Source organism: Lissotriton helveticus, chromosome 4_1 (genome assembly GCF_964261635.1).
Source record: "Lissotriton helveticus chromosome 4_1, aLisHel1.1, whole genome shotgun sequence".
NCBI lineage: Eukaryota > Metazoa > Chordata > Amphibia > Caudata > Salamandridae > Lissotriton > Lissotriton helveticus.
In genome coordinates, this window is record NC_136063.1 from 1,452,250,685 (window position 1) to 1,452,278,515 (window position 27,831).

Below are 27,831 nucleotides of genomic sequence, written 5' to 3' on the forward strand. Positions count from 1 at the left end.
CAACTCTTCACGCTACCATCTCTTCTCCATCGTTGCTTCTCTTCCTGACGAGTCCAGGAAGCTCACAGGCTGCCCAACCCCAATCACAACGCTGCTTTCACCACGACAGAAGCATCGTGATTAGTCACTTACATTTACATTTACATTTACACCCAGGCTGTGTATTACAGCCCGGTGGAGAACATGCTAAGTGTGCATGACTGTTTGGCCGGCATAAGATGTCTGGCCAAACCGTCATGCGCACTTAAGTGCATGAACCCCTCCTCCCCATGTGACACCAGCCCGCCCCGCCCCAACCCAGCCCCGAAGCTACAAAAAATAAAATGATAATAACAATGTTAACATTATTTTGTTTTTCCTTTTTCCACTGCTCTCAGAGCAGTGAGGTGACCTTCATCCGCCTTAGCGGAGGAGCCATCCCTGATTCCTGAGGAATCATTATAAGATGATGATTCTTTGGCAAAAAAAAGTATCCAGCAGAAGAACAAGTTACTTTGGTAGCATTTTTTTGGGTGGTCCTCCTTGAAAACCTTTCTCCCCTTTTTTAGTGAGGGTTTTTTATACCTTCTCTGTGATATAAAAAAATATGTAGCTGAGCAAAATAAAGTTGTGGGATACTCTCTTCACCACATTTATTCTATATTCATTCCTCCTTTGCTCTCTGGTACACTGAAAAGGGATGGAACTATTGAAATTTGGTTTCTTTATGGATCCATATGGTTAGATCAGGAGAAGCTGAACAGATCTGCAATATAAGCTGCAATGCTGGCACTTTCTGTCACAGGGGTGCAGTCATACATTTACCTGAACTACTGCCTAATCTCCATATTCGGAAGACGCATTAGGCACACACAACCCTGCACCTGTTGAGTTGAACACACCAGACTTACGACCGCAGGAGAAGCAGGATTGGAATGGGTCATTGGTTACACTGCAGATCACCTTCCCAAGCTTGCACTCTCTGAAGGAAAGGGTGGCAAAGACATTGGGGAACATAGGAAACCAGTCCGTGGGCTGCTTGGAGTCTTACACCGAGTTCTTAGGGCTAAATGCCAGTATTGCACAAGGCTCCTATTGAAGGGACAATCATCCCACTACGATGCTAAAGTCAACATCTTCAGGGTCCGGATTGAGGGGAAAGGAGATGTAGTCCTATGGCAAATACTATAAAGTAAGCAGAAACAGAACATAAAGGAGGGCCTAACAGGAGAAGCCTTATGTAATCATCCTGCTCCTGTGAGTTCATGGGATGCGGGGGGACTGCCAGGACATTTTCTGATAACTCTCTAGTTTCTTCTTCAGGCAGATGAGGATACTTGTGGCCAAGAAGGAATCTAGAAGGTGGGAGAAACTGAAGTTGTGCTTTGCCAGAAAGGGTGCAAATAACTCCCCTGTTCCATGTGAGAACTCTCACTTGGTCCCTAAAAAGATAGGTGGATGGATGGCAAAGAAAGCATACGCATGCAAACCTAGACTGTATCTCTCAAGAAAAGTGGAAGAGAGTATAAAATAGAACTCAATATGAATGTTCCCAAAGCTCTGAAGTAATGATCTGTGACAATGACGATATTCTTTCAAGCCAGTAAAGGCATAAGACACAACGTCCTTGGATCCTGCCTGCGTTATCCCAGCCAAGGTTCCACTGCAGCTGGTGATTATTTCTAGGTTAGATCTATTGTCTGGATGGGCATTCAACGATTAGGACTTTGCAGGTATGTGGAGTATCCACCAGAAGAAGGTTTACTGAAAGTGATCTGTTTTCATCAATAGAAACTAAGCAATCGGGACACTATTGAGTGTACCTTTCAAGCTATCCACTTTCTACTAGGTGTTTCATTTCTAGTATTAACCTCATTTCTTGCTTTTCACTTTTGCTGTATGTGGTACAAAATTTGAAGTAAAATGAAAATAGAACAAGGTATTGTAAATGATGCAACTAATAGTGGAAACAAAACCATCAGTCTGGGAAAATCTTAGGTACCAGTCGTCTTGTTGAGTTGCTTCTACTTCATGCTGTTAATTGCCTTATTAAATAAATACAGATACCAGTTTTTCCTGCTCTGTTATTTTATTTTAGAATGCTTTCATTTAGATGTTTGCTTTCTTAATAGGTTGTAAAACTATTTGTTTATAGGAACAAAGGCTTTTAATTGTCCTCAGTAACTGTCGTCATCTGGAACGTCACACTTTCCTGAACATAGCTGAACATTTTGAAAAGCACAGCTTCCCAGCAGTAGAGAAGATAACACAGGTATGTGTTAGATTTTTTCTGCAATGGTTCTATTTCATTGTTGTCTAAGAATTTCAACAAGTGTGACTTACTTGTGGGACAGCCAATCCTGTCTGTGTTTTTAGGAAAGTATAATATTCTGTTCATAAAATATGGCACTTATTTTAAGAAAGTGCTCAAAATTAAGTCATGATGTAATCTTATATTCCACTTTAGGAGTGGTCAGTTAAGTTATCTGTAATACATATTTTATCTGTGATCATCTAAGAAAACAGAAAGTTATTTTCCTGACCCACCTGCACAGACTAGACCCTCCAGCTCTACCAATTTCCTTGGTACACTGCTCGTTCTAGGGCCAGTCTGCTGAGACTATTGAGCCTGCGAAAATGGATCCATAATAGATCTACTTATTCTTTTAGACGTTCTTTAGAAGTGCCCATCGATTTGGTAAGGTACATCTGTGCATGCTGTGCCTGACTATGGCAGTTTGGGGTTTTGCGGACCTGCCGAAAATAAGTACCAGGTGAGACATCTTGTCTTCTGATGAGAGAGGGCTGCTACATAGAGCAGACTGCAGTACTCCTGTCTGTTATCCTGTCTTAGTCTCACAGCTCTTCTTCTCAGAATGATTGATGAATGTCCACCCTTCAGCGAATAGTACAGAAAGTAAGTGCCCTATTCCCTTTGGTTTTAAAGGGCCCCTCTCTTTCTCCTAATAGTACAGAGAACCAGGGTTGGACTGACCTACAGGGCAATCATATTTACAACAAGGGGTGGTGATGGACAGAGTCTCTGAATTAAGCAGAATACTCTCACCCAGTCAAGAGATCAGGGCTAGATCCAACACCATTTTTTAGCTCATTGCACCATCCCAGTTTCAGAACCTGGCTGTATGCAAATTAGTCTGTCCCTGGCCCAGTGCATCATGGGAACAGGGCAGACCAGACTACAAAAGCCAATTCTTACACTGGGAAGGAAACAAGCTTCCGGGGACCGGTTTCTGGCATTTCAGCCGTCTTCGGCCCGGCTTGCTTGAATCCTGATGGTGCAATGAGCAAGGGACTCACATCTGAGTATACCCTTCCACGCTTAGGGTGGACAAAAATATTTACAACAAGGGGTGGTGATGGACAGAGTGTCTGAATTAAGCAGAATACTCTCACCCAGTCAAGAGATCAGGGCTAGATCCAACACCGTTTTTTAGCTCATTGCACCATCCCAGTTTCAGAACCTGGCTGTATGCAAATTAGTCTGTCCCTGGCCCAGTGCATCATGGGAACAGGGCAGACCAGACTACAAAAGCCAATTCTTACACTGGGAAGGAAACAAGCTTCCGGGGACCGGTTTCTGGCATTTCAGCCGTCTTCGGCCCGGCTTGCTTGAATCCTGATGGTGCAATGAGCAAGGGACTCACATCTGAGTATACCCTTCCACGCTTAGGGTGGACAAAAATATTTACAACAAGGGGTGGTGATGGACAGAGTCTCTGAATTAAGCAGAATACTCTCACCCAGTCAAGAGATCAGGGCTAGATCCAACACCGTTTTTTAGCTCATTGCACCATCCCAGTTTCAGAACCTGGCTGTATGCAAATTAGTCTGTCCCTGGCCCAGTGCATCATGGGAACAGGGCAGACCAGACTACAAAAGCCAATTCTTACACTGGGAAGGAAACAAGCTTCCGGGGACCGGTTTCTGGCATTTCAGCCGTCTTCGGCCCGGCTTGCTTGAATCCTGATGGTGCAATGAGCAAGGGACTCACATCTGAGTATACCCTTCCACGCTTAGGGTGGACAAAAATATTTACAACAAGGGGTGGTGATGGACAGAGTCTCTGAATTAAGCAGAATACTCTCACCCAGTCAAGAGATCAGGGCTAGATCCAACACCGTTTTTTAGCTCATTGCACCATCCCAGTTTCAGAACCTGGCTGTATGCAAATTAGTCTGTCCACTGGCCCAGTGCATCATGGGAACAGGGCAGACCAGACTACAAAAGCCAATTCTTACACTGGGAAGGAAACAAGCTTCCGGGGACCGGTTTCTGGCATTTCAGCCGTCTTCGGCCCGGCTTGCTTGAATCCTGATGGTGCAATGAGCAAGGGACTCACATCTGAGTATACCCTTCCACGCTTAGGGTGGACAAAAATATTTACAACAAGGGGTGGTGATGGACAGAGTCTCTGAATTAAGCAGAATACTCTCACCCAGTCAAGAGATCAGGGCTAGATCCAACACCGTTTTTTAGCTCATTGCACCATCCCAGTTTCAGAACCTGGCTGTATGCAAATTAGTCTGTCCCTGGCCCAGGGCATCATGGGAACAGGGCAGACCAGACTACAAAAGCCAATTCTTACACTGGGAAGGAAACAAGCTTCCGGGGACCGGTTTCTGGCATTTCAGCCGTCTTCGGCCCGGCTTGCTTGAATCCTGATGGTGCAATGAGCAAGGGACTCACATCTGAGTATACCCTTCCACGCTTAGGGTGGACAAAAATATTTACAACAAGGGGTGGTGATGGACAGAGTCTCTGAATTAAGCAGAATACTCTCACCCAGTCAAGAGATCAGGGCTAGATCCAACACCGTTTTTTAGCTCATTGCACCATCCCAGTTTCAGAACCTGGCTGTATGCAAATTAGTCTGTCCCTGGCCCAGTGCATCATGGGAACAGGGCCGACCAGACTACAAAAGCCAATTCTTACACTGGGAAGGAAACAAGCTTCCGGGGACCGGTTTCTGGCATTTCAGCCGTCTTCGGCCCGGCTTGCTTGAATCCTGATGGTGCAATGAGCAAGGGACTCACATCTGAGTATACCCTTCCACGCTTAGGGTGGACAAAAATATTTACAACAAGGGGTGGTGATGGACAGAGTCTCTGAATTAAGCAGAATACTCTCACCCAGTCAAGAGATCAGGGCTAGATCCAACACCGTTTTTTAGCTCATTGCACCATCCCAGTTTCAGAACCTGGCTGTATGCAAATTAGTCTGTCCCTGGCCCAGTGCATCATGGGAACAGGGCAGACCAGACTACAAAAGCCAATTCTTACACTGGGAAGGAAACAAGCTTCCGGGGACCGGTTTCTGGCATTTCAGCCGTCTTCGGCCCGGCTTGCTTGAATCCTGATGGTGCAATGAGCAAGGGACTCACATCTGAGTATACCCTTCCACGCTTAGGGTGGACAAAAATATTTACAACAAGGGGTGGTGTTGGACAGAGTCTCTGAATTAAGCAGAATACTCTCACCCAGTCAAGAGATCAGGGCTAGATCCAACACCGTTTTTTAGCTCATTGCACCATCCCAGTTTCAGAACCTGGCTGTATGCAAATTAGTCTGTCCCTGGCCCAGTGCATCATGGGAACAGGGCAGACCAGACTACAAAAGCCAATTCTTACACTGGGAAGGAAACAAGGTTCCGGGGACCGGTTTCTGGCATTTCAGCCGTCTTCGGCCCGGCTTGCTTGAATCCTGATGGTGCAATGAGCAAGCGACTCACATCTGAGTATACCCTTCCACGCTTAGGGTGGACAAAAATATTTACAACAAGGGGTGGTGATGGACAGAGTCTCTGAATTAAGCAGAATACTCTCACCCAGTCAAGAGATCAGGGCTAGATCCAACACCGTTTTTTAGCTCATTGCACCATCCCAGTTTCAGAACCTGGCTGTATGCAAATTAGTCTGTCCCTGGCCCAGTGCATCATGGGAACAGGGCAGACCAGACTACAAAAGCCAATTCTTACACTGGGAAGGAAACAAGCTTCCGGGGACCGGTTTCTGGCATTTCAGCCGTCTTCGGCCAGGCTTGCTTGAATCCTGATGGTGCAATGAGCAAGGGACTCACATCTGAGTATACCCTGCCACGCTTAGGGTGGACAAAAATATTTACAACAAGGGGTGGTGATGGACAGAGTCTCTGAATTAAGCAGAATACTCTCACCCAGTCAAGAGATCAGGGCTAGATCCAACACCGTTTTTTAGCTCATTGCACCATCCCAGTTTCAGAACCTGGCTGTATGCAAATTAGTCTGTCCCTGGCCCAGTGCATCATGGGAACAGGGCAGACCAGACTACAAAAGCCAATTCTTACACTGGGAAGGAAACAAGCTTCCGGGGACCGGTTTCTGGCATTTCAGCCGTCTTCGGCCAGGCTTGCTTGAATCCTGATGGTGCAATGAGCAAGGGACTCACATCTGAGTATACCCTTCCACGCTTAGGGTGGACAAAAATATTTACAACAAGGGGTGGTGATGGACAGAGTCTCTGAATTAAGCAGAATACTCTCACCCAGTCAAGAGATCAGGGCTAGATCCAACACCGTTTTTTAGCTCATTGCACCATCCCAGTTTCAGAACCTGGCTGTATGCAAATTAGTCTGTCCCTGGCCCAGTGCATCATGGGAACAGGGCAGACCAGACTACAAAAGCCAATTCTTACACTGGGAAGGAAACAAGGTTCCGGGGACCGGTTTCTGGCATTTCAGCCGTCTTCGGCCCGGCTTGCTTGAATCCTGATGGTGCAATGAGCAAGCGACTCACATCTGAGTATACCCTTCCACGCTTAGGGTGGACAAAAATATTTACAACAAGGGGTGGTGATGGACAGAGTCTCTGAATTAAGCAGAATACTCTCACCCAGTCAAGAGATCAGGGCTAGATCCAACACCGTTTTTTAGCTCATTGCACCATCCCAGTTTCAGAACCTGGCTGTATGCAAATTAGTCTGTCCCTGGCCCAGTGCATCATGGGAACAGGGCAGACCAGACTACAAAAGCCAATTCTTACACTGGGAAGGAAACAAGCTTCCGGGGACCGGTTTCTGGCATTTCAGCCGTCTTCGGCCCGGCTTGCTTGAATCCTGATGGTGCAATGAGCAAGGGACTCACATCTGAGTATACCCTTCCACGCTTAGGGTGGACAAAAATATTTACAACAAGGGGTGGTGATGGACAGAGTCTCTGAATTAAGCAGAATACTCTCACCCAGTCAAGAGATCAGGGCTAGATCCAACACCGTTTTTTAGCTCATTGCACCATCCCAGTTTCAGAACCTGGCTGTATGCAAATTAGTCTGTCCCTGGCCCAGTGCATCATGGGAACAGGGCAGACCAGACTACAAAAGCCAATTCTTACACTGGGAAGGAAACAAGCTTCCGGGGACCGGTTTCTGGCATTTCAGCCGTCTTCGGCCCGGCTTGCTTGAATCCTGATGGTGCAATGAGCAAGGGACTCACATCTGAGTATACCCTTCCACGCTTAGGGTGGACAAAAATATTTACAACAAGGGGTGGTGATGGACAGAGTCTCTGAATTAAGCAGAATACTCTCACCCAGTCAAGAGATCAGGGCTAGATCCAACACCGTTTTTTAGCTCATTGCACCATCCCAGTTTCAGAACCTGGCTGTATGCAAATTAGTCTGTCCCTGGCCCAGTGCATCATGGGAACAGGGCAGACCAGACTACAAAAGCCAATTCTTACACTGGGAAGGAAACAAGCTTCCGGGGACCGGTTTCTGGCATTTCAGCCGTCTTCGGCCAGGCTTGCTTGAATCCTGATGGTGCAATGAGCAAGGGACTCACATCTGAGTATACCCTTCCACGCTTAGGGTGGACAAAAATATTTACAACAAGGGGTGGTGATGGACAGAGTCTCTGAATTAAGCAGAATACTCTCACCCAGTCAAGAGATCAGGGCTAGATCCAACACCGTTTTTTAGCTCATTGCACCATCCCAGTTTCAGAACCTGGCTGTATGCAAATTAGTCTGTCCCTGGCCCAGTGCATCATGGGAACAGGGCAGACCAGACTACAAAAGCCAATTCTTACACTGGGAAGGAAACAAGGTTCCGGGGACCGGTTTCTGGCATTTCAGCCGTCTTCGGCCCGGCTTGCTTGAATCCTGATGGTGCAATGAGCAAGCGACTCACATCTGAGTATACCCTTCCACGCTTAGGGTGGACAAAAATATTTACAACAAGGGGTGGTGATGGACAGAGTCTCTGAATTAAGCAGAATACTCTCACCCAGTCAAGAGATCAGGGCTAGATCCAACACCGTTTTTTAGCTCATTGCACCATCCCAGTTTCAGAACCTGGCTGTATGCAAATTAGTCTGTCCCTGGCCCAGTGCATCATGGGAACAGGGCAGACCAGACTACAAAAGCCAATTCTTACACTGGGAAGGAAACAAGCTTCCGGGGACCGGTTTCTGGCATTTCAGCCGTCTTCGGCCCGGCTTGCTTGAATCCTGATGGTGCAATGAGCAAGGGACTCACATCTGAGTATACCCTTCCACGCTTAGGGTGGACAAAAATATTTACAACAAGGGGTGGTGATGGACAGAGTCTCTGAATTAAGCAGAATACTCTCACCCAGTCAAGAGATCAGGGCTAGATCCAACACCGTTTTTTAGCTCATTGCACCATCCCAGTTTCAGAACCTGGCTGTATGCAAATTAGTCTGTCCCTGGCCCAGTGCATCATGGGAACAGGGCAGACCAGACTACAAAAGCCAATTCTTACACTGGGAAGGAAACAAGCTTCCGGGGACCGGTTTCTGGCATTTCAGCCGTCTTCGGCCCGGCTTGCTTGAATCCTGATGGTGCAATGAGCAAGGGACTCACATCTGAGTATACCCTTCCACGCTTAGGGTGGACAAAAATATTTACAACAAGGGGTGGTGATGGACAGAGTCTCTGAATTAAGCAGAATACTCTCACCCAGTCAAGAGATCAGGGCTAGATCCAACACCGTTTTTTAGCTCATTGCACCATCCCAGTTTCAGAACCTGGCTGTATGCAAATTAGTCTGTCCCTGGCCCAGTGCATCATGGGAACAGGGCAGACCAGACTACAAAAGCCAATTCTTACACTGGGAAGGAAACAAGCTTCCGGGGACCGGTTTCTGGCATTTCAGCCGTCTTCGGCCCGGCTTGCTTGAATCCTGATGGTGCAATGAGCAAGGGACTCACATCTGAGTATACCCTTCCACGCTTAGGGTGGACAAAAATATTTACAACAAGGGGTGGTGATGGACAGAGTCTCTGAATTAAGCAGAATACTCTCACCCAGTCAAGAGATCAGGGCTAGATCCAACACCGTTTTTTAGCTCATTGCACCATCCCAGTTTCAGAACCTGGCTGTATGCAAATTAGTCTGTCCCTGGCCCAGTGCATCATGGGAACAGGGCAGACCAGACTACAAAAGCCAATTCTTACACTGGGAAGGAAACAAGCTTCCGGGGACCGGTTTCTGGCATTTCAGCCGTCTTCGGCCCGGCTTGCTTGAATCCTGATGGTGCAATGAGCAAGGGACTCACATCTGAGTATACCCTTCCACGCTTAGGGTGGACAAAAATATTTACAACAAGGGGTGGTGATGGACAGAGTCTCTGAATTAAGCAGAATACTCTCACCCAGTCAAGAGATCAGGGCTAGATCCAACACCGTTTTTTAGCTCATTGCACCATCCCAGTTTCAGAACCTGGCTGTATGCAAATTAGTCTGTCCCTGGCCCAGTGCATCATGGGAACAGGGCAGACCAGACTACAAAAGCCAATTCTTACACTGGGAAGGAAACAAGCTTCCGGGGACCGGTTTCTGGCATTTCAGCCGTCTTCGGCCCGGCTTGCTTGAATCCTGATGGTGCAATGAGCAAGGGACTCACATCTGAGTATACCCTTCCACGCTTAGGGTGGACAAAAATATTTACAACAAGGGGTGGTGATGGACAGAGTCTCTGAATTAAGCAGAATACTCTCACCCAGTCAAGAGATCAGGGCTAGATCCAACACCGTTTTTTAGCTCATTGCACCATCCCAGCTCAGAACTTGGCTATATGCAAATTAGTCTGTTCCTGTCCCAGTGCATGATGGGAACAGGGCAAACCAAACTACCAAGCCAATTCTTGTACTGGGAAGGAAACAAGCTTCCGGGGACCGGTTTCTGCCATTTCAGACGTCGTCGGCCCGGCTTGCTTGAATCCTGATGGTGCAATGAGCAAGGGACTCACATCTGAGTATACCCTTCCACGCTTAAAACGGTGATGGATCAAGCCCTGATCTGTTGACTGGGTAGGAGTGTTCTGATTAACTCAGATACTCTGTCCATCACCATCCCCTTTTTGTAATTATTTTGGCCACCATGAGTGTGGAAGGGTATGCTCAGACATGAGTCCCTTGCTCATTGCACCATCAGGATTCAAGCAAGCCGGGCCGAAGACGGCTGTAATGCCAGAAACCGGTCCCCGGAAGCTTGTTTCCTTTCCAGTGAAGAATTGGCTTGGTAGTTTGGTCTGCCCTGTTCCCATGATGCACTGGGCCAGGGACAGACTAATTTGCATATAGCCAGGTTCTGAACTGGGATGGTGCAGTGAGCTAAAAAACGGTGATGGATCAAGCCCTGATCTGTTGACTGGGTAGGAGTGTTCTGATTAACTCAGATACTCTGTCCATCACCACCCCCTTTTTGTAATTATTTTGGCCACCATGAGTGTGGAAGGGTATGCTCAGACATGAGTCCCTTGCTCATTGCACCATCAGGATTCAAGCAAGCCGGGCCGAAGACGGCTGTAATGCCAGAAACCGGTCCCCGGAAGCTTGTTTCCTTTCCAGTGAAGAATTGGCTTGGTAGTTTGGTCTGCCCTGTTCCCATGATGCACTGGGCCAGGGACAGACTAATTTGCATATAGCCAGGTTCTGAACTGGGATGGTGCAGTGAGCTAAAAAACGGTGATGGATCAAGCCCTGATCTGTTGACTGGGTAGGAGTGTTCTGATTAACTCAGATACTCTGTCCATCATCACCCCCTTTTTGTAACTACAGGGCAATCAGGCCGTGCTCGATTGGCTGATCTCACAGAATAGTTTGTGGATAGGTTTTGAACAGTTTGTGGGGCGTTTTATGGCCATATGGGCCGTTGTTTCCTGTTGAGTTCACTGATTTTGCCACAAGCATTGCTTGCAGCAAACGCAAATGCATGCAGTCTCCCATACCTTGCAAAATACCTTCACAGCATGCCTTTACAAGTTCAAAACAGGCCTGATTTGCAAATGTGGCCCACTGTTTAAGATATCTGGTGCGCTAGTGGTTGCCACTTTTACTTTGATGACTGGGCCAATTTTTTGTCCCAGACCGACCCTGCACAGAACTTGTGATCTCATCAAGGTGCAAACAGATTTCCCGCTTTGAGGCTGAATAGGGAGACTTTTGCAGTGTCAATTAATGTCAAAATAGTGTTCTGAATAAAATATGACGAGCCAGCGTACATTTGTTACCATTGCCATTCTGACATTTAGCTTTGTAGGCCCAAAACACGGACACTATGGAATTAACACATTTATGTTGGCATACAATCAGTCCTAGCTTATATCTGTTGCCAGTAAAGGCAGCCACCTTGATATTGTCATGTGGTAGCATTAGGCCTCCGTAGAAACATCACCATTTTACATGCTCATATTTTTCAATTGCCTTCTTTTCTTAAACACAATGACATTTGACATACATTTGTTTCCTTGCCCATGCATGATAATAATCTCTGAGCGAGCTTTGCTTTGCATTTCCACCTAATAGACACATTATCAAATACCTTGAACTTCTATACAAGGGCTAAGTTCACTACGCAAACTGTTATTTGCTATTGTCCGTTCGGTGACAGAGCTATCACAGTAGAAAAAACAATATCGGCCTGGCTAGGAATTCGACATAGCAACATGGATGATATTTATTATATAAACAACATCACTCCCTTGTTTAGACGGAGGGGCATTTTGCCAGTACTGATGGTTCGCCCTGCAACCAGAATTCCATCCCAGCTGATTCCTGTTTACCTCATGCTAGAAATACTGCCCAGTTCTCCACCAAGACGAGCAGCCTTATGACACTTACCCTCAGGTAACGGTGGAATTAGATATCACTACAGGGATTTGGTAAATTCACCCACTCTAGGTTAGGAAGAGCTAGGTAGGAGTACAATATATTACAGTACTTACTTGCATGCATATATCCCTGTACCATCAAAAGGGTTGAACTGTTTACCATTGTCATCAGTCTCATATTGCTGATTACGTTGTTCTGTTTTCTTCTATTGATTATTGCGGCTCACATATTTTACTCAAGAATCACAATGCTTCAAAAAATATTGAAACTGCATGTTGTGTATTTCTTGTGTGTCTGTTGGGGTATGCATGAGTAAGTTTCTATATCTGTTACCTCAATTTCCTTGGATAGTCAGGGTTGTCATGTTTCGAGGTTGCACGATCCATGTGTTGCCTTGTGAGGTTAGGTGTACAGATGGTGCACCGTGAGCTAGCAGGACTAAAGCCAACATATCCTGATGTTGTGCTCAGAATTAGTCCCGCACAGTGCTGACATTTATGTTGAACAACAAACGCACAGTTTTACTTGGGAAAGTATAAGCTGTATGACAATATACTACAATATAACAGTACAAACTAGTGGTGGGGTGGGCAGCCTTTTTAGGTTGAGCCTATTGTGGCGGCGAGCATGCGCTTCTCGCTTTGCGAGGCATGCAGTATTCAGTATGGAGTGGAAGCTTTGTGGAAGCTCTGCCCACTCTCTGCCCATCTTTTTCATTGGCATGTGTCTTTGGCCTTCCTAAATGCTGCCTTCTGATTCATTTTGAGGTTTGTTAGTCCCTCCTTATGACGGCTATGTCGTTATTTGTCACCTCCAATGGCTACTGGCCCCTTTACTTCGAGTGTTACACGGTACGTGGACTGTGAGCACTCCTTTGTGCCCCCTTCTCCCCCCGCCTGCACTGCCGTTGTCCGTGCCCTCCCCCCCATTATCTGTGATGCAGTGTGCAATCGGTCTCGTGTAAATGCAAGTCCTATTGCATTGCAAATGCTTGTCATTTTATGTGATGCGTCGAAAGCTCATATATAACATGGAAGTTCTCTGACTCAATACATGAACCAGCACAAGTCGGAAACAGCGAGCATTTAATGTCTCCCCATTACAGGCTTCTTTGTCTAAATTCACGCAATAAGTCGGAACAATTCCGTATGTCTGAAATTTAAAACTTCAGACTCGCAAAAACATTCACTTGACTCCCTGCTGAGCCAGTGCAGCAATTCATGATAGGGGCCCTGGTCTCTAGGTGGGCAAACTAGAATTGTGGAGTTTTCCAAAGCGACTTAGTGCTGGTTTTAGTGGATAGAAATTGTAGCTGCAAACTTCTGCACTGGATGGAATATACTTGACTTGAGACCCCGTTTCAAAGCCAAACCGAGTGACTCATTTAATGGCAGAGTGCCGGCACTGCTTTAAAGCACAGAGGTGCTCTAAATAGTTAGTACCTTTTTCTATAGTTCCATGTAAAGCACTGGCAAGCTCCAATCGTGATTTTCCAAGAATATGTGTAGGTTACAGGCAATGCACTATTTTAATTAGCCTTATGAAGGAGTTCATGTTCTGACCCAGTTAGTACATGCTGTGTATTTAGATCAATTTCGTGCTCACAGCTCAGTTGCTTACCCCTGTACAGGTGCAGAACATCCCCATGATTCAGGCACTGGTACTAATTACCAGTGCTAAGTGTGCAAGCCGTAATACTGCATGCAGCACTGATCACAGTACCCTTCGTGCATGTTATTTCCAAGGGGCTAAAGAATGCAAATAAAACCAGCAGCCTGTCGCACTGTAGTTTGCACCAGGGTGTACTTAAATAAGCACTTGTGAATTTATTTTTTGAGAAAGCCGCCATTCATATATTTGAAACCTAATGTGCATACTAAATTCCAACAATACAGGAGCAAGCATGCTCTGAAAGTTCCCAATAAAAAGAAGCTTATTCTTGCGATATCATTTTTATGCTCATAATACTGCCATGTTCAGGAATGTGAAAACGTTATTCTAAGGCTACATAATAATGTAATTGTCAAGTCCGTGTGAAGGCTTTTGAAACGCATTCAAGGATCATAGAGAGACTGAATGCATACATCTGACCTTGATTCACCTTGCTAGTAATTTTATTTTTGTGGCTTCAGAGTCGAGTGATTAAATATAACTATTTACTTTAATTTGCTTCCTGTAAAAAGTATTGGCTTTGTATAATAATTTGTGCTTCAAAAGTTCTGCAGTTGGCCTCTTCTTTTGGTCTTTTTTAAACATCATTTTTCGGCGCTAAGGAACATATGACTTTTATTGTTTTAAGTTTAGTAGACGTATAATTTGTTGTACCTGGGAACCTCTTAGACGGATTTGTTAAAAGAATATAGGCAGTTACATAGTGGATACCTTTTCTATAAAGCACTTACTATCAGTCAAGGTGGTAGGTAAATGTATTCACTATTCTGTAATTCTTATGCGCAGCCTAATAACATGAAAACATTATCTCTTTGCAAGTGTGCGCAAATATAAAGATCACTAGCAGTGATTCCTCAAGTGGGTCATGGTGGCCCTCAACCATGGTAATAAACATCAAACAATACAAATCTGCCATGCCATTTTTCATATTGTTTTGTTTAAAAACAATTATCATTTTTTTTTTATTTATTAATTCAATTATTGTTGGAAATCGCCTCTTTTTGCAGGGTCACCCCCACGTTTTGTGGGTTGATGCTGCTTTTTTAGGTTGGGCATTCGAGACCGATTGTATATAGTGAAATATATACTTATATATTGGTATATACTTATATGTGTATGTACTTTGTGGGTCCTAGGACTTGTCTGCTTCCGCCTAGGGACTTTTTTTCTGTTCAACTGCCTCTAATAGTGTCTTAATAGAAAAGGGCCAGTAGAGGTCAGTAAAGTACCAGAATTGCTTTCTGCTGAGGGACTTTCTTTAAAAAAAAAAAAAATCTGGCAACTGCGTCTATTTAACTTTCTTGATAAAAAACGGCCAGCAGAGGTCAGTAAAATACCACAATCACTTTAGCATTCTCTAGATTCCAAGCCAAAGAAATTGTCTTCCATGAGCACCCTTAGTCAAAAATATATTTTTTAAATCTTGTATTTTCACGGATCTGACCATTGAAGGCCCTGATTTTACATTAAAAACAGCTTTGGACTATACCATTTCCCGCTGAAAGGCAATATTTTTCTCCATGTGTACCCATATCTAGCGTGTCACGCAGTTTGGCGCTTACTTTCCCACCATGTTAAAGAACAGTAGATGTTTCAGCACCTAGGCAAATGTGCTGCATAGTTAAATACAAATAAGGTCCCTAAGGCGAGACCGATTGCATTGCAAATGCTTGTTCCTCAAGGAGTCACTTTAATGCAAACTGATTAACTCTGCAATCTCCTCCTGGTTTCCTTGAATATTACACTGATTAATTCCCCTGGGAAAAAGAGAAAGATGCTCATTTCACTCCTCAAACCCTCTTAATGGGCAACAACCAACTACAATGTAGCACTTCCTCGACCTATAGTAACAGTACACATCTATAGATCTCCCAAATTGGAGTTCACAGATCATCTATTCATTTCTTTCGAAACTGTGACCTTAACGCAACCTCTTCCTCCTAAACCAGAGACTGAAACAGTAAAGCACTGAGACACCAAACACTCTCAACAAGCATCGAGAAAGCTGCTGAAATTCTTTATTCCTAAAGTGTGGGGTTTTGGTGCCATGCTGCACCCCAAGCTTGTGAAATTATAAATCACACCACAGACATAGGATCCACAGAAAGCGGCATGATGCATAGAGAAGCAACATACATTTTCTGCGCTAATTTGTCATTGGCTCTGTTTGCATGTGTTAGCACATTAAAGCCATACCTGTTGACGTTGTCAATGTTAGTTCAACATGCATATGAGCTCCTGTGACCCCCTTTAGTTTCCCTCTCTAAACATTCTCTGTGTTTCTCGCTCTCACACACCCATCCGCTCACTTTCCATAGCAGCATTGCTAAGTATGAGAAAAGCAGCCCCCTGCACATTTGTTCCCTACTCGGTATGCCCTTTGCTACGAAAAGGGTGCTCACCAGACAAATGTTAAAGGAATGTTTGCAGCTAACACATAGTTCTTCTCATAATCAATGTATTTGTGTTATATCAATACTTTAAGTTAAATCCATTTTCAACATTATATTGTGATGGGTCATTTAGTAGACAAAGGAAGACGTACATTTGGATTAAGAACATTTAAAATGAAAGTGCATTTTGCTTTGCTTCAGCAGTGAGGAAAGTGTTTCTGAGTAAATGAATGCAGTGCACAAGGAAGGGACTTTATCAGATTTCTTGGTACTGTATAGCCTCTGCCTTCTCTTGTCAGCGTTCTCTTTAGTTCACGTCAAGGTCTTTCTCCGAGCAATCCCTTCAGTTAGTAATCTTGTGATCTTTACCAGCAAGGTAATTTCTGCATGAATCAGGCCAAGGGGCTGGTAGTCAAAAACATCAGCGTGCGTTGGTTTACATGTAATTTCTCTCTCTTTTCAGTAAAGATTAACAATTCTTGATGACAAAGATTGAGCTGATTTCTAACCCGTGCCTGGTGTATATTTCCAGAAACCGTTGTATTGTTTACTAGTCTGCCATCATAAATTTTAAGTACAGTTTTTTTCCCTCGAGGAACTTAAACTTCTAGTCATTGATTTCATTTATTTGTTTCCACTGTAACTATGCCTTGAAGGAGCATATTTTTTTCGGCACAAAAGTGCTATTAGCCTCAGTCAGTTGAACAAAAAACGCACAAGAATAGTGGTACTACGTCTGTAGCTGCGGACTCCTAGTCGACAGCTACGTTCACTTTGTCTGCTCCGTTCCCCGAGTACTCATTTCACTTGCCACTGTGTGGAGGAGATGGCTCCCTTCACTAAGGATTGGCATCTCATTCTTACTGTCGTTTTGCGTCTGTTTTCAGCTGAGAGGCCCCTTGAGGTGATCTGGCTTTAAGTCTGGCCAGAGGCCGCTCAAGTTGTGTTTCAAAGCTGTTACTATCAATGCACAATATACAGAGAGAGGGAATTGGTTTGAAATCCATGTGTCGTTCTTTTTAGATCCCTATATTCTTCTGATCCAAGGAGTCATATTTGATACCCTTTATTTGATTTACTTAAAATAAAACGCAAGAGTGTTTCACATAACACTCGTTTTTCAATCCCACAGAGTGCGGCACCGGCGAACAGTTCAAAATATATTGGGCATTATTTTCAACCTAAAGAGGAAAGTGTATGCTTATTGGGCTTCCAGAACAAAAGCAGGATTTAGAATCTGAAAGGTCAGTGACATTTAAGTATAGATGTACGGACAGGACATTAAGTGGGCCGGGTCCTCATACACTCTTCCCGTCTTTCTCATATTGGTTTACCTGAGGTCTTCGAGCTCAGTTTCTTTCCAGTGCCTTTTCAAGATTTCTGGCCCTCAAACCAACACTCTCTCCTTCTTAGGGTGTCTTCTGTGTACACAGATGCAGCCTCTTTGTGTCTGTGGCCTGCTCCCCCCTTCTTTCTCACACAGTCTTTCTGCTCCTCTGTCTGGAGTTCATTCGCCACTCCATGCACAAACTACCTATCCCTCTCTATCTTCCTTTCTATCTATTCCGTGCTCCTCTCACCCCTATCTATTCACCATGCCACATAATACCACTACACAAATAAACTACACACCACTCAGTTCCAACCCTCACAATTCCACAACTAACAATCCCAAAACAACCAACATAAATCAACTCCAAACCACATACATCCACTCCACACCAAAACATATGGGCAAAAGACATTGTCATGTACAGCGCCAGGAGCTCTAACTCTAAGTAATGCAAGACCAATTTCATTGCAAATGCTTGTTCGAAAGGTCTCCAACACGTGTTTCCTCCTTCTCCTTTCGTCATTTCACAGTGGGACCTCAACTTGATGTAGGAAGCTGGCTATTTATGTAGTGTACCAAATGCAGGGGTACTCCATGCAAATAGTCCAGACGACCCTTATTGGTTTTCAGGGGCTTACTTTAATAATCCCAAGTGCTCTTCTAGTGATAGTGTGATGAGCAGATTAGGCTTATCAGGGGGTCGTATTGAGCATTTGTTGTACACACAGAAACAATAAATGAGATACATACTGAAAAAGAAACCCAATTCCAATCTAGAAAAATAGCGCAGATATTTATATCATTTTAGACACCAAGCTCATCGGGATCAGGTAAGTATATTAGACGCCATTGATTTTTACAGGTAAAACAGGAGAAAATCACAGCTGTCAAATTTGAGGCATGAGCCTCGAACGTTGTAATGTTATCCTATGGATGGAAAAGACATGTACTGCATCAGGTATACTTGCAAACAGTTGTAGAGGTATCCTTTATGGTCTAAGGTGCTTAGGGGCTGGGGTCCAATAACCACAAGCAATTTGGGCCACACTGCTCTGGGGTGTGCGGGTGCAGAGGTGCTGGTTGCGTTGGTAGCTTCGAGTGCCTATGCAGTAAAGTTTAAACGGACCTGTCAAAAACAACAGAGTCAGCAAGGGGGTACTTGCGGGCAAGTCCGGCTGAACCCTACAGGGGGCTCGGCTTGTAGGGACTCCTAGGCAAAGGGGACTCAGGCAGAAGTTGTGTACTTGGGCTTTGGGGCTCGGTTGCAGAGGTGCTGACTGGCCATCTAGCCTGGAGTCTGTCACGGTTCTTGGGATACCTGCAGAAGAGAGAAAAGAAATACAGCAGGGGTACTGTCAGTGTGGAGCTCATTTCTCCTGAAGTCCCTCAACAAACAAACAAGCCTTGGTGGGCGCATGTGCCCCAGTAGTCAGGGTATTAGTGCATGGGGGCTCCTGGAGGGTTTAGTGTCTCGAAACTTGGCAGAGACTAAGCTGACCCCCTAGAGCCTCAGGAACCACCTCTTGTTGCGCTGCTGCTTCGGTGGGCCACATGGCCAACAGCACATGTTACCGGACAGATGCTTTCGGTGCCTGCCGATGCAGAGGGATGGCTCCTCCACCCCAAGGGAGATGCTGCCAGGTTGTTGAAGTTTCTGGATGTTCCTCCACAGTTTGGGGAAGATGCACAGTTTCTGGATGCACCGGGTCAGTGCAATTGTTGAGGTTCCAGGAGCAAAGCAGGGTTTGGCACTAAGTTGTGGTAAGGTCCTCAGTTCTCATGGTGACTGCTCTTCTTTGTCCTTCCTTCGGTTCCCAATGACGAATTTGAGTTCCTTGCTTCAGGGTGCCACCTAAATACTGAATTTAGAGGCATTAAGGGGAGTGTAAGGTTGTAGCCAATGGCTCCCTACTCCTTGGATGGTTACACATCTTATATGACCATGTCCTGTGGAGAGTGGGCATAAACCTGACCCAGAGTTCCTAGTTTTAACAGAAAAAAGATGGAGAAACCCTTCTCAGAGTGTCCACTTCAGGTGTGCCACCTTAGGGATGTGCCCAACCGGATAGTACAACACGCCTACTGACTAGCTAATTTTCCCACCTTCTGTGGTGCCAAATGGGCCCCAGGACAGGGGTTGGCATTCTCCAGGTCTGAAGGAAGCCAGGGTCGCATATCAAAGGCAGCAGAGGCTTTAAAGTCTCTGGCATTGGTATGCTAATTCACTAGCCATCCTGCTGGAGGAGTTGTGATCACCTTCCTCCAGAGAAGACATTGTTCCTGACCTCAGAGAGTGTTGACTCTCCCAAGCAAGTCAGAAACTTGTCTTTGATAGCAGGCTGGAAGAGTCCAGTCAGCCAGGACACTAAATGGTAGGTTTCAGGAGGTACCTCTAGGGTACCCTCTGTGTGCGTATCCTAATAAATCCAAAGCTGGATTCGTGTGGATTTTTTAAGATGAGGTGTTTGATACCAAACACCATTATTGTCAGTAAAGCCATTAAGTTGCTGGGTAACACGTAATGACCAGTGCCCAGTACATATGCTTAAGATGGCTTCCTGATCACTTGTAATGTCGTGGCAATTGACCCATACATCACAGGGCATATCTGCACATGCAAATATGTCCTCACATATAAAATGCACCCTGTCTAAGGGCTCTAAGGCCTGCTGTAGGGATGACTTACATATAGTATATGCAGTGTGCATGGGCATGGCACACAGAGAGTGTGCCATGTTATGTCTTCAAAATGGTTTGCTCCATTTCACGCAGCCTGCAGCAGCAGTCTGCATGCAATTTGTGTGTGGGTCCCTTAGGGTGGCATAATACATGCTACAGCCCTTAGGCACCCTCTTCAGCACCCATGCCCTAGGTACCTGAGGTACCATTTACTAGGGAGTTACAGGGGTGCTAAAGTCCTTGCCAGTTTGGTTACAATTAGGTATTTACCTGTTTGAAGGGAAAGAACACTGGCACTGGGGACCTTGTTAGCAGGGACCTAGTGCACTTTCATTAAAAAAGCATCAGTACTAGGGGAAAAGGTGGGGTTACCATGTCAAAAAGGAGGACTTTCCTACATTTGATCCTGACATGTTTAATCTGTACTCCCTTTGAGCTGCGTCACAGCTGTCCTTCTAGCTTCTTACCCTCAAGACAGTGTTCCTTGTCGCCAAAACATCAGTGCTGCAAGTGAGCAAGATGCAGGCTCTCTGTCACTCTGCCAAATACCACATTCTTCCCAGATTAACTGCTTTTTCTGACTTGAGCATCCTCCTAGATCTCAAAGAGGCCCTGCACCTCACTGAAAAGGTAAAATACAGAAAGAGGCTGCATGAAGTCTTTGGCACTGACGCTTGGTCCCACTCTGTCCTCAACGAAGACAAGCCAAAGACCTGCCCGTCTGCGCCCGTCCGCGTCAGAACGGGCTAGGGGCTATGGCGGATCTTGCTATTCCATCGCACGACCTTATTCCAGGAAATATAACATACTCTTCTAAAGTATTGCGCAGTTTGAACAATCCACTGCCATTAGGCGCCACCTGTACTGATCAGCTAGAGGTTGAGGGCCCCTTCTCATGTCGCCGTTGTCACACTCAATTCTCCACTAAGCTGACAACCACTCATCATACATACAGCTCCCATTTTATGGTATTCACGCCTATTCAAGTCATTGATACCCCCCCACTGGGGAGGAAAACATTTTATGTAATGTTAGATCCCTCTCGAAACACACCACGGAGGTCTGGGAGATTATCTCTTCCAAACAACCTGAGGTGTGTTATATCACAGAAACGTGGCTCAAACCGCACTGCACTCCGGCTATAACTCTTGCTATTCCTTGCAATTATAAAATATTGAGATTAGACCGCCCTTTGAAAACTGGTGGTGGAATTGCGGTTGTTTATAAGGAAGAACTGAGAGTCACGATTTTAGATTTTAGAGGAACTTAGCTCCCCAGACATTGAAATCATGGTCTTTAAAATACAGGCATCTCCTAAAGAACACTATAGAGGCGCTTTAGTTTATAGGCCACCTGGTCCTTACAGGAATTTTACTAACAACCTACTTGAACTACTCGCTCCATATATTAATAATGACAGTGAGTTTACATTAGTTGGAGACTTTAATGTCCACATTGAGAAACCAGATTGTAACGAGGCACAATCTTTAATAACCGACCTATCATCTTTAGGTTTGATATTGAGAAACAGTGGACCTACCCATCAGGCAGGTCATACTTTAGATCTAATCTTCTCAAACACCCAGCCTGTACTATGCCCGCCTGCCACTCAGGTGAGCTGGACTGACCTTTTCATTGTGGAATTTATTACCCCCTTTCAGGCACCCAACCTCTCACACCCCAGCACCTTACCTTGCATCCGTAGACAGTGGCATAAAGTCACTGATTCTACTTTTAGAGATAATTTTAATCCTCCTGTCCTATGACCCTCGGATGATATTGAAACTGCTCTCAAAAAATTCGAGGGCGAAACTAGGAAAGTTATAGACAAAATTGCCCCACTAAAGCTTTTTAAATCTAGGCCAGCTGAAAAACAAGAAGTTTGGTTCTCCGATCAATTAAGAACTCTTAAACAAGGAGCTAGGAAATTAGAAAAAAGATGGAGAACCTCTCATCTTTTAGAGGACAAGAAGAAATACTGGAGTGCATTATCTTTTTATCATAAAGAAATACGTTGTGCACGGAAAGCACACATTACATCTCAAATACAAGAGGCTGGAAACTCCCCTAGAGTTCTTTTCCAAATATTACAAACATTTGCCAAACCCCTAGCCATGTGAAGCCCCTGACATGTCATCGCAACAACTATGTGATGAAATTTCTTGCTTTTTTATTAATAAAATTGACAAAATCTATGATAAAATAATAGGGACAAATCAGGCCTCACTGACTAATATAGCACCTTCCCTTGATCTCACAAAATGTATATCCGATGCACACTCACTGGACATTTTTCCTGCTATCTCGTTTCAAGAAACGTCTAACCTTTTAAAACTGATTAAAAGCGGGAGTCCAGAGGATGTAATTCCTGCTAGATTAATGCCCACACTGGTCGAACAACTATGCCCTATGATCACTGAATTAGTAAATCTGTCACTTATTTCAGGCTTTGTCCCCAAGGAATGGAAACAAGCTCTTGTCAGACCCATAAGGAAAAACACCGCCTTACCGTGGTCTGACCTGACGAATCTAAGGCCTATTTCCCTGTTACCATTCTTGGGGAAAGTTATAGAAAAGCATGTTAATCACCACCTATCTGGACACATTGAACTAGTAAAGGCCCTGGATGAATCCCAATCAGGATTCCGCCCCAAATACAGTACAGAATCCACCTTATTATCTGTTACTGATGATCTCCATGCCTACCAGGACAAGGGCTTCTCAGTCATCTTGGTTCTATTAGATCTATCGGCAGCGTTCAACACCGTGTCTCATACCATCTTGACGCAACGGTTGTCAAGCGCTGGCATTAAGAACAAAGCCCTTGACTGGCTAAAGAGTTTTCTAGCTGATCGCACCCAGAGAGTCACCATGGGTGCATATCGCTCTGTGGAAATAGAGATTTCCAAGGGGGTGCCACAGGGCTCATGTTTGAGCCCCACTCTTTTTAATATCTATGTGGCACCCCTGGCAGGAGTACTGCGTAGATACGGTTTTACCCCCGTATCGTACGCAGATGATACGCAGCTCCTTTTCCCCTTTAAAACTCTCTCCACGGAGGTTAGAAACTCTTTCTCGTCAGGCATGAAAGAAGTGGCAAAATGGATGGCTACCAACTATCTCCAATGTAATGTCACTAAAACGGAGATAATGTTATTTGGGGAAGCTAAAATACTATGGACTCCAGAATGGTGGCCGTCAGAACTTGGAGCAGTCCCTGAACCGAAACAGGTTGTGAAGAATTTGGGAATCCGGTTTGATCACGACCTGTCTTTAAAACAACATACCAGCTATATTTCAGGGATATGCTTCCACACTATTGGTCTCCTTCGCAAGGTCTTTCCACTTCTACCTGACTCAGTAAGGAAAACCCTTGTTCAAGCACTGATCCTTAGTCGGATTGATTACTGTAACGGTTTGTTACTATCGGCCAATGAAGGAGTGCTGGACAAGCTACAAGTCATCCAGAACACGGCAGCTCGCCTTGTTCTGAATGCTCCTCCTAGAACTGCTTCCAAGCCTCTCCTAAAACAACTACATTGGCTTCCAATCCGACAAAGGGCAAAGTTCAAAATATGCTGCCTGATCCATAAGTGCTTGAATGGACAGGGACCGACCTATCTAGAGCGGAAATTTGTTCCTTATGTTCCAACACGATCTCTTAGATCAAGTAACAATCTCCTCCTCGTGGTCCCTCATGTCAAAAAGGTCAGACACGGAGGTAGAGCTTTGTCTACCACTGGTCCCAAGCTGTGGAACAAATTACCTCTGGCTTTAAGACAATGCAAAGCGCACTTAACATTCCGTAAACTTTTAAAAACCATTCTTTTCAAAAATGAAGTTTAATTTCATCTCCACATCTTGCTGCTGATTTTCCGGTCAAAAAGCGCAGAGATACTCCTGTCGGAGTGATTCAAACGCTATACAAACCTACAAATAAATAAATAAATAAACTGTGCCAAAGCTGAGGGTATGTCCCTTCATAGGGAGGATACCTTGGGGCTGCACAAATTTCCTATTTCAGATAGCTGGAATGCGATCCTCGTGGCTCTTCAAATTACTATGCATTGGGACACAGAAACAGATCTCCCATAGAATAGGGAACTAGCACCCAGTTGAGGGGAGAGGTTGTGTATCCGCTTTTTTATGGGACAAATATGGTGATATGATCCATGTAGAGTTATATGAATAGGAGAATGTAATATTTGAGAAATACTGCTCTTAAATTCTTTGAACTAGATGCACTCACCACTCGTCTAGGGCAAGACGCTTTGGGTACTGGTTTGCCTAAGATTAGTTAGTTTTATAGTTAAAAAACTCATTGATCCCCTAAAACTTGCTTGATGTCAGCAATACATATATTCTGATTTTGTATGACTATCTGTTCTATTATGTGATATGGGCTTTACATCTACGTATGTACTCAACAGGACAATACACAGCTAATTACAATCTGATTCCCTTTTTTTCCTTGAGTTTGTTGAAAGATGTGGGACCGCTGGAGCATAGATGGAACATTTCATTTTATGTATATGTCTCCTCTTTGTAGTTACTCTTGGTTGTTTACATGTACCCTCCTGCCTCTTATATTGTAAAGCGCTCTGATACCCCCGGTGGTCATGTTCGAGTTATATAAAACTGTATAAATAAAATATATTAAAAAAATGGGTATAGGTCACTCGGGCGAATAGACCTATATAATAAGATATGGTATTGGCCTCTCACCGATCCGAGTCACCTGTACCTTCTCCAACATGGTTATCTGCTGAAATTATACCTTTTGTCATCCCTGTGTAAATGCTTTAATCATACATGTGCTGTACTTTTTTCTAATGCAAAAATCAATAGACAGATCAAAGGGGAAAAAAAAGAAATCTTTAGCACTGGACAAGACTTGGATGAACATCTAGAAGGGGAATTTCAAGGCATGTTGTCTGCAAGCGGCCAAGACACCTCCCCTGAATAGACCATGGACTTCCTCAATGGACCACCAATTCCTGAGTTGATGTCTCTTCATAAGATTATTGTGAAAGCTGTGGAGGCGCTAGATCTGCAAATTTCGACTGTAGAGACATCAGACTAACGTCCTTCAATCAACTTCTATGACTGATCCCCTACTCCCCTTTAATGAGTTCCTTCTTGAGCCAGTTATGGTAGCATGGAAGAAATCTTCTTCAGCCATTGTGGTTAACAGGCTGGCTGCCCGTTTCCATCACCCTGCCACAGGTGATCCTCCTATCTGAAAGAGACAATTAGTTATAGATTTCTTACCTTAAAATTACTCCCAGGCTTCAGACTGGATCTGGAGAATTTTTTCGTCAGCAGTACCTCTGGGCATCGAAACGTGACATCGGTCGACTCCGCGTACGTCATTGGTGTCGTGGTCGCCAGAATGACGTTGCGGTATCTACTTAGACGCTGCCCTCGGGCGCTGACGTCAGTTCTTTCTTTTTCTGCACCAGCCAGTGCAGATCCGGAGAGAGTGGTACCCTTAGTCATTTTTTGACTAACTTTTTTGCGACTTTTGTCGACATCGCTTTTGAGTCTATCGACCCCCGGTGCACGCAGGGATGTCCAGTCGCCCTCGGCCCGGCTTCAAGTGTTGCAAGCTTATGTCGGTTACGGACCTGCACCGCGTGTGGTGACTGGAGCGCGACTATGAGCCCAAGTCGTGCTATGACTGCCTGACCATGAATCCACTTTGCGGGAGGGGTCCTGAAAGTTTCTCAAGGGCCGGCAGTCCGCTTTGCGCTGGTCGAGATCCCGGTCATGTGGGAGGTCGAGAGACAGGTCGCGCAGTTACCGCCACTTGTAATCGAAGTCTTCGCACTCCTCAGTTAAGTCGAAGCACAAGAAGAAGTCGAAGAAGCATCGTCGCTCTTAGCCTTCTCCCCCTCCGTCGGCCGATGGGACGAGGGATGCGGACGTTGCCCATCCTGCGGTTTCTCTACTTTTCCGGAAGCCGGAGCGACCCCTGCCCAGCTTTGGAGTTTCTACGAAGTGATGCATGCCATCTTTGGGCAGCCCGACTCCGCCGGCACGCCTTTGGGCCCCGTGGACTCGGCTTGGGGCCCTGGGCCTTCGATGCCGGCGGCTCCGGCCCCAGTGCCGCGCGGTTCCCTTGGATCCACCCATGGATCCAGATCGGTGCCGGTCGACCTTGTTACTCCTCCCCAGTGCCGAATCCACCGGCACCACGTCCGCAACCGACGCCGGTTGTGTCCCCAGCCAGCATCGACCCTGGCCTCCACCCTGACTTGGACGCAGAGCCAGGCCAACGTAGACTGACACTGGATCCGGCGCCGAGCGGTACTTTTGTACCTCTGTTCTACCCTAGCGTTCCCTATAGGCCGGATTGGCAGCCAGAGGAGGGTGAGGAGTCATGGGAGGGGTCTGCGGACCCTTTAGCTGACCAGTTGGAAGAACTGAACTGGAGAGAGGAGTTGGGGGAAGCCAGTGGTCTGGATACCTACCCAGACCTTGGCATGCTGTCTCCTCCTACAGTGGTTACAGGGGACGGTGCTTCTTACGCAGTGGTGTTGCGTAGGGCAGCCGAGGCCCTCAACCTCGAGCTACCTATCAATCAATCAATCAATCATAGCATTTGTATAGCGCGCCACTCACCCGGAGGGGTCTCAAGGCGCTGGGGGGGGGGGGGGGGGGGGGGGGGGGGGGTTTGCTACTGCTCGAAGAGCCAGGTCTTGAGTTGCTTCCTGAAGGAAAGGTGGTCCTGGGTCAGCCGGAGGTGGATGGGGAGGGAGTTCCAGGTCTTGGCTGCCAGGTAGGAGAAGGATCTTCCTCCGGTGGTGGCTCTGTGGATACGTGGAACGGCGGCGAGGGCGAGGCTGGTGGATCGTAGCTGGCGGGTGGGAGTGTAGAAGGTCAGGCGGTTGTTGAGGTACCTGGGGCCCAGGTCGTGGAGAGCCTTGTGTGCGTGGGTGAGGAGTCTGAACGTGATCCTCTTGCTGACGGGGAGCCAGTGCAGGTCTCTCAAGTGGTCGGAAATGTGGCTGTGTCGGGGGATGTCCAGGATGAGTCGTGCGGAGGCGTTCTGGATGCGTTGGAGTCTTTTCTGAAGTTTGGCTGTGGTTCCGGCGTAGAGGGTGTTTCCGTAGTCCAGTCGGCTGGTGTCGAGTGCCTGGGTGACCGTCTTCCTGGTTTCGGTGGGGATCCACTGGAAGATCTTTCGGAGCATACGCAGGGTGTTGAAGCACGACAACGAGACGGCGTTGACTTGTCTGGTCATCGAGAGGGAGGAGTCCAGGATGAAGCCCAGGTTACGTGCGTGGTCCGTTGGCTTGGGGGCGGTGCCCAGGGCAGGGCGCCACCAGGAGTCGTCCCAGGCGGAGGGCGATGAACCCAGGATGAGGACTTCCGTCTTGTCTGAGTTCAGTTTCAGGCGGCTGTTCTTCATCCACTCGGCGACGTCTTTCATCCCTTCGTGTAGGCTGGTTCTGGCGGTGGAGGGGTCGTTTGTGAGGGAGAGGATCAGCTGGGTGTCGTCGGCGTAGGAGATGATGTTGAGGTTGTGTTGGCGTGCGATGGCTGCGAGGGGGCTCATGTAGACATTGAAGAGGGTGGGGCTGAGTGAAGATCCTTGTGGTACGCCGCAGATGATTTCGATGGCCTCGGATCTGAACGGGGGGAGGCGGACT

At 45.9% G+C, this 27,831-nt stretch overlaps 1 protein-coding gene across 3 annotated transcripts in view; it reads left to right on the forward strand.

Annotated features, from left to right (window-relative positions):
* Window positions 1–27,831, forward strand: part of EXOC2 (exocyst complex component 2) — a 948,514-nt gene that overhangs the window by 731,388 nt on the left and 189,295 nt on the right. For all 3 annotated transcript variants that reach the window (XM_078688027.1, XM_078688028.1, XM_078688025.1), the window contains one exon: window positions 2,135–2,251. In XM_078688027.1, coding sequence (XP_078544153.1) covers window positions 2,135–2,251 — 117 coding nt within the window. The remainder of the gene's footprint in view (window positions 1–2,134; window positions 2,252–27,831) is intronic.